Genomic DNA, 8,033 nt, shown 5'->3' on the forward strand with positions numbered 1-8,033 from the left:
CATTTATTCTGTCCACTTGAGCCTGACCTAGACTTACCCTCTCCTTGAATGCTGGGCTGTAGAAAGAGATCAGCACTACATTATGGTGCTAGTCATGAAGAAGTGCTATGGATGTAGAGTCGTAGTATGGTGCTGAGCGAAATAAGCTACAAAAGGACGAAAAGCACTGAGTTCGGGTGGACAAATGTTGATTAACTGCTTCACTCTGAGCTGTAAAAAAAATTAAAATAAATCGTGTGGAGAGAGAGAGAGTGTGTGTGTGTGTGGGTGTGTGTGTGCCTTCTTCACTCTGCTACACACTATTTATTCATCCACACATCCCCTGTCACTTTGGATGTCACCCTACTCTTTACAAACTATGCTTTCCTTTTTTTTTTTTTTTATTCAAAAAATCGCCAACTCTCCATCATCAATCCTGACCCGTAAAAATATGCTAATAGTTGAATATGCTGCCAACCTGGTCACGAAGAAGTGCTTTATGAAGGTAGTAGAGCCTTAGTATTGCCTTATTCTGATCGAGCCACGGAAAATGAGCTACAAATGTACGAAAAATTTACACCAAGTTAAGGTGGACGAATTTTGAAGTCTGTGCTTTCTGTTTGACTCTTAATCACTATACTCCGCTCCAACTAGGGAAAAATTACTCTCTCCATCTTCATTTCCGAGTTGTAGCAATAAATTAACACTAGAATATAATGGTAGAAAGGATGGCGAGCCGTATTACAGTCTCACTCTGCCACTGAGCTACGGGAAGTTAATAATTTGCAAAAGGACAAAAATCTCTTACTAGTTAATATGAACAGAGAATAGTCGTCCATACACCTAATCTGGCCTGACCTGCAGCATTCAGCCAACGCATTACACAGTGGTAACATGTTTTCTGAAGTGGTTTATTCTGAGCAGTGCACCTCAGTACCTCTTGTAATGTTAATGCAAACTCTGTCGATATTATAATTATATAAATCACATACGAGAAACCGTTCATGAGGTGTAATATGTTAAAAATCGCCAAGGAAGAAGTGCTACGAAGCATCTGGTACCTTGAGCTCATTACAGTCACCTCTACTTTTGTAAAAATTAGGGTACCGTCCCAGTCTTTCCATTCGCTGCTGCATTTCCACTCGTTGTCTCCCAGTCATCACATCGTTCACAGCCTTCGTTCCTGCCATCGATATATTTTCATACACATTATTTCTTCCTATCAACCACCCAAACCAGCCGTTCTAACAACAGATCTCTCATTTTCATTCATCAGCCTTACTTTAACGAGCGTCCCGTCTACCCACTTTTCTCTTGCATACACTCTCTTCTTGATGTTTATAAAAATTAAAGCCTCTTTTCATACCTACTTCTTGTTTTTAGAGAATTTCTTACTTATTTTCCTTCCTAGCTCTTCATTATCCCCATTTATATTTATTTATTTATTGCCAAACTTTGTTTAATCAACCATGAACTCCGTATTAACCTTCTGAGCACTAGAAATGAGGGACTGAGTAGGTGATTGGCTGAGTGACTGATTAATTTATTGGGTGAGTGTAAGATGGATGGAAAGGCAGAGGGATAGGATGAGGGAGGGGGACAGGATGAGAAAGAGGAAGTGACAGAGACAAATAGGTAAGAGAGAAAAGATAAATGGAAATCATACTATATATATATTTATTTTTTTCAAGAAGACTACCCAGAGGTATCTGAGTACAGTATTTTATGCCTGTGTGCGTATTTGCATATATGTTTCTTACATATTCTAGCATAAGAGTGTGAGGACTATGTGTTTTTCTGCTGTATTTGTACGCTTTTTCTCATGTACTATCATGCTTACTGCGTTTATAAATACACCCAGTGTTATCAGTGTTGTCCCACGTAACCTTGGCATCAATGTATCCTTTAGCTGTCACGTACCTTTCTTCCTTGGCCTTTAGCAACAACGTTCTCCAGTGTTGGGGCTTATACTGACTGGTAAAAAAAAAAAAGAGTGTTTTTTTAAAAAAGTGTTGCAACTTTGAAGCCTTACTATTCACGAAATTGATCTTGTAGTGTAGTGTATGATAGAGAGAGGGGGGAGAGAGAAAAAGAAAATCGTTCCGGTATAGACATTTTAAGGGAGACTAAGACAGAACCGTCATGTAACTTTGTCCAGTTAACTTGGTCTAAAATTGCCATCTCTCCATCTTGAATGAAGTAACAAGAGATCAACATTGCAATATAATACAAGACACGAAGAGGTGCTACTGGAAGGATGCAGAGCCGTAGTACTTTCTTATTCTGCCCATGAGTGACGGGGGAAAAAAAAAAATCATGTTAAGATGGATGATAGCTTCACCACCCGTTGTCCTAGTTTCTTCTACCAGACCTTCATCGATTTATTTGTCAGTCTGTCTACCCAAGTGCAAACTGAGTACTTTGAATCTGAGGCTAATTCTGCTTAGAGGCTCTTTGAAATACATACATACATCGTCATACAACATACATACTACATCCATACAGTATATACATAACTACATACAATAGCCATGCATACTTACATACATTCATACATACATACAACTGTATATACATAAATACATACAATAGTCGCACATAAATACATAATTATATACATGCATATATACAGACAGACAAATAGACATTAATAAGCTATTGTCATGTGCCACAATGTCTCGGAAGAAAGTGTTGCTAATGTACGAGTAGTTTCCATTTATTAAAACTTGATAAATACTAAACCAAGTGTTGCCATTGTATCCATCCATCCATCCATCATCCAATCCTACATTGCCCCATGAGGAGGGTAGGAGCCCGGGGCTAGGCAGTTGGTCCCGACATTTAAGATGAGAGTGACCAGCCTCACTCATCCCTGAGTGACATTACATGAGCAATCAACCCCAACCACCCCTTGGATATAAATCTTCACGGGCTCAATCCGATTGGGGTGCAATAATCACCCACTAAACCACCAGGCTCCAAAATTTGGTTATATGGTTACCACCCAGCGTAGTAAATGGTTTCTGGTGTTCAGGAAACCATTTGGCTTGTCACTCAGTGTAGAGTCACCCACAGGCAAAAGGAAGAGGAAAGAATGAAGGAAAGAAAGACAGAAGAGGAAGTGTAAAGTCACCCATAGGCAGAAGGACAAGGAAAGAATGAAGGGAAGAAAGACAGAAGGGGATGGAAGGAAAGAAGGATGGAGGAGAGGAAAGGGCAGACACCCACCAGCAGCACTACATCGAGTGAGTGGATGGTGAGCGCCCATTTTCTATTTATTTAGTTATAAAAATGAATCAACCATGATGTTTAAGGCCAATAAGCACACTGCCATATGTGGATATATTTTCAACGGGGTAACTTTGCTTTTCGAAATTTCAGGTTCTCAAAAGCTATATTTATTTACTGGCGGCCTCCTGAAGCTTGGGATTAAAGGCTTCACGTCTGTACTCTCTTCGGTTAATGAAGCTCCCTGACACCTCCTCTTTAGCGATTTATTTCTTGGATATGACTGGTTAATACCAATTTGTATGTTAGTTATGCTGAGTATGGTGGTACTGGAAGGATTTATATGACACAAAGGTGGACAGTAAGGAGTAATGAGCAAAGTAAATCACTAAGGAAGCGGTGATAGGGCGCTTCCTTAAACAATGAGAATACTGGCCGGAGTCTTAGTAGCCTCTTTTTATACTAACTTGGTTTTGTTGTTGTTGTTGTTGCTTTTAATGTTTTTGTTATTGTAGTTTTTTGTATTTTTTGTTGTTATTGTTTTTGTTGTTATTTTGTTGTTTTTGTTATTATTGTTTTTTGTTATTGTTTTTGTTTCTGTTGTTAGTGTTGTTTTTGTCTTTGTTGCTGTTGTTGTTCTAGGTTCATCTGAAACGTGAACCCTGCTGACAGGCTTAAACTGGCTTTCCTCAGTTCGCCATCCTTCTTTCGGGGGATGGGGAAGTAGCTGAGGGACATTTATATACCCAGGCAGTTGAGTCACCTGGTTATATCACTGCCATCGCGTGAAGGCTTCCCTCTCCAGCACCTACTTGCCCTACCATCACAACATCACGAATACTGAGTTGTAGGATATGGTGCTAGTCACGAGGAGGTGCCACGGAATGAATGCAGAACCGTAGTATTGTTGTAGTCTGCTCTTAATCTACGTGAAATAAGGTGATGCATAAAAAAAGAAAATCAAGTTAAAGTGATCATCAACTCACTCACCTGCCGTCCTTGCTTACGTAGGACATCAATCTACTTACCTACCTGCCTGCTTGTCTATCTATCTGTCTTTTTGTATATCTGTCTGCCTGTCTGTCTGTCTATCTGTTTATTGCGTGGACCAAACGGCGTCCGGGTGTTTGTATCTCTACTTAATCCCTTCTATACTCTGTTTACTCTAACTGGGCATAAAGTAACCATCCCTCCATCACGAATACTGAGCAAGAGATTAACGCTGGGATATGATGCGAGTCACGAAGAAGTGGTATGGAAAGCATATGGAGCCGTGGTATTGGCTTATCTTGTACTGAGCCATGGGTAACAAACTGAAAAAGACCGAAAATCTGGGCCAAGTTAAAATTAATGATCTATATTCGGTGACTATTTTTCATTTTTCTCGACTTTGGGAAGACCTCTGGCTGGTGAAGGGGTAAATGAAGGATATCAATAAATGATGACGGTAGGTACTGATTACGCTGCTTGAGCCGTACCTGCAACACACGAGAAATCACCCGACTGAGTGGAATAGGTAGCCCCAGTTGATGTTTATGACGAAAACTAACCCCTTGAATACTTTGCTCCTTTCACCTTACACTGGCCCAGATTTTCGCCCTTTTGTAGCCTATATCACGTATCTCATAGGCAGGAAAAGACAATACTGTGGTTCTACATTCTGTCCACAGCACTTCTTCGTGACTGTTCTCGTACTGTAGTGTTAGGTGCTGTACACTTTTCACCTTAACTTGGCCCAGATATTCATCCTGTTGCAGCTTATTTCGCCTAGCTCACTGGGAAAAAAAAATGTGGCTCTATATCTTTTCCATAGCACTTCCTCGTGACTAGTATCATATTTAGTGTTAATCTGTATGCTATCCACCTTAAGGTGACCCAGATTTACATCCTTTGGCAGTTTATTTTTCCTAGCGCAACGGCAGAAAACGATGCCACGACTCAACATTCTGTCTATACCACATTTTCGTTACAAGCATCACATTCTCATTCTGGTGTTAATTTATCTGCTGTTGCAATTCAGACCACGTTAGAACTGAGAATGTATCATATTTTGTTATGTTCTTGCAACTGCCAGATGCATTTATTCAGCTCAGGGGAGACCTCTGGCATTGGGCCCCCCTAAAATAGGGCTTGGCCCTTCCTCGCCCCTCCCCCCCTCCATCTGTCGAAACCTATACTCCATGTCACCGAGTCTGGTACCATCAGTGATGGCCTCAGCGCCTGCAGCATTGATAAAGGTCCTCAGTACTGGATATACCTTTTTGAATTGCCTTTATATATTGGTTCTCAAGGTAATACGTAGAGGTTTACCTAGTGCAGAGGATTTACATCGACAGCACAGGCGTTGAGGACATCAATGATGGTGCCAGACTTGGTGAAATGGAGTATAGTTACGCCGCTGGAGAGAGAGAGAGAGAGAGAGAGAGAGAGAGAGAGAGAGAGAGAGAGACCAATTATTGTTCATCACATACAACTTTATTCAACAGGATACATATAACTTAGTTTCAACCTTGTCTAAAACACACATAGACATGAGTTGGAGGATTTGGGATATTAGCTATATTTTGGAGGAAATGGGGTGCCTAAGTCATTTGTGTGAATAATAAATTAAATATTACAATAGATAATATTCCTAATAGACCCTTAACGTTTAGTCTTCCTATCACTCTAATCACTGTTCTCTTTATTTACAGAGGTCAGTTTAAAGCGTGATTTATTATCTTGTAATGTTCATTTTTCACGGATATTCCCCAAACCGCAAGGTCATAAAGTTACTGTGTTCCACGAACTTCCACGAAAATATGATATACTTCTCTGATGTGTAAGCTGCCAAGACTAATAGCTACGGAGAAGCATAATGTCGTTCTAGTAACATACACCTTCTATGTACAATCAGTAATGTTTGGGGGAATACAACTCTTGAAACATTACCTCAGCCAACAAAGATGGAGGAGGTTATGTACGAGTATTCATCCATGTCTATTTGTTTGTTTGTCTGTTTCTGTGCAAGATATATAAAAAAGAATGCTATCGAATTTCAATAAATATGGCAAATAGGTGGGCAGTGGATCAAAGGAGAGCTGATTCCATTTTGAGGTGGACCTTGATCCTGAAACATAGATAAATAATAAATCTTATTGGCGTGGGCAGAGGTATGTGTTCTCCGAGTGCTGTCTATTTGCTTTTAAAATAGCAGTATTGAAATTGCTACTGGAGTAATGTCACCACTTATTTTAAAAATCTGCATTGTCTCATTATCACGATTCTATAAGCACAGCATGTAATGCAATAACATTTATGCCCATAGCAAGGTTAAGTTTGTATTATCACTGTGAACTCTGCTGTACAATATTTTGACTGGCGACTGAAGTGGTGAGGGGTCTAGTATTTAGTAGTATATACATACAGTGTTTGAACACTGTATGTATAACACTGTTACCATAACCTCTACCACCTCCCCTGTGCTACCGCTCATCACTAGCATGCTGAAGATTGTAGTAATAACAGATATAATAATAAAGCAAGATTAACTAACGCTATCTGAACATGGGAGTCTTTTTTATATCGCGTCCTTGACCTGAAATCAGTGCCGGTAAGTACAGTTGCAAAGACCAACGTTTTGATGCACTCACACAACACAAGATGAGTTGGTCCCCACAGCCATCATTTGCACATTTTCCCTGCCTCGAGAATTACCCAGACAGAATGCGAGAACCCAGACTTAGCCATCATGTTTTTTCTGTCAGGCATAAATTATTAAGAAGAACCATATCCTTAAGCTTATGAAAGTGTTCTCATGAAATCCGCTCCAAGTGTAGTAGGTGGGTGTAGCAGATATACCACGTGTAGTAGGTGGGTGTAGCAGATATACCACGTGTAGTAGGTGGGTGTAGCAGATATACCACGTGTAGTAGGTGGGTGTAGCAGATATAGCAAGTGTAGTGGGTGGGTACTGCAGATATAGCAGGTGTAGCAGGTGGGTGTGGCAGATATATAAGGTGTAGCAGATATATAAGGTGTAGTAGGTGGGGGTAGCAGATATATAAGGTGTAGCAGATGGGTGTGGCAGATATATAAGGTGTAGCAGGTGGGTGTAGCAGACATATAAGGTGTAGTAGGTGGGTGTGGCAGATATATAAGGTGTAGTAGGTGGGTGTAGCAGGTTGGTGTAGCAGATATATAAGGTGTAGTACCATAGGTGGGTGTAGCAGATATAGCAAGTGTAGTGTGTGGGTGTAGCAGATATGGCAAGTGTAGTGTGTGGGAGCCTGTGTTAAGCAGTGGAGGTGTCAAAGTCTTCCCGTATGGTGATGGTGCTGGAGCCACGTTCAATGGAGGTGTAGGCGCCTTGTGGCCTGCGACACACCCACCCCTGCTTGTAGTACACCAACATCGACACCGTCGCCAGGGAAGCACTCAGCCCTATGATGATCAACACCCATAGCAAACCCACAGTCCTAAGGCATAGTAATAATATTAATAATAAGAATAATAATAAAGATAAAGGAATGAATGAATGAACAAAAATAAAAAGTTACAAAAATATCATCATCATCATCATCATCACTACCAACATCATCATCATCATAATCAAGTTAAAAATTGTCACAGAAACATCTTATCACACTTTATCATCATCATCATCATCATCATCATCATCAATATCATCACCATCATCACCATTATCAAGATAAAAATGATCACACACACACACACACACACACACACACACACACACACACACACACACACACACACACACACACACACACACACACACACACACAAAACTGCCAATCTACATACTCTCCCGTGGTGAAGGTGTC

General features: G+C 40.4%; 1 protein-coding gene across 1 annotated transcript in view; it reads right to left on the reverse strand.

The window, feature by feature from the left end:
• Nucleotides 1-7,480: 7,480 nt before the first annotated feature.
• Nucleotides 7,481-8,033, reverse strand: part of LOC145395004 (tsukushi-like) — an 11,356-nt gene continuing 10,803 nt past the window's right edge. The window contains exons 6-7 of the mRNA XM_080268749.1: nt 8,014-8,033; nt 7,481-7,664 (exon numbers count right to left, since the gene is read on the reverse strand). The exon at nt 8,014-8,033 is cut by the window's right edge and continues 76 nt beyond it. Coding sequence (XP_080124875.1) covers nt 7,481-7,664; nt 8,014-8,033 — 204 coding nt within the window. The remainder of the gene's footprint in view (nt 7,665-8,013) is intronic.

This window comes from Coenobita brevimanus, chromosome 29 (assembly GCF_032717465.1).
Source record: "Coenobita brevimanus isolate Jiangsu-jjx chromosome 29, ASM3271746v2, whole genome shotgun sequence".
NCBI lineage: Eukaryota > Metazoa > Arthropoda > Malacostraca > Decapoda > Coenobitidae > Coenobita > Coenobita brevimanus.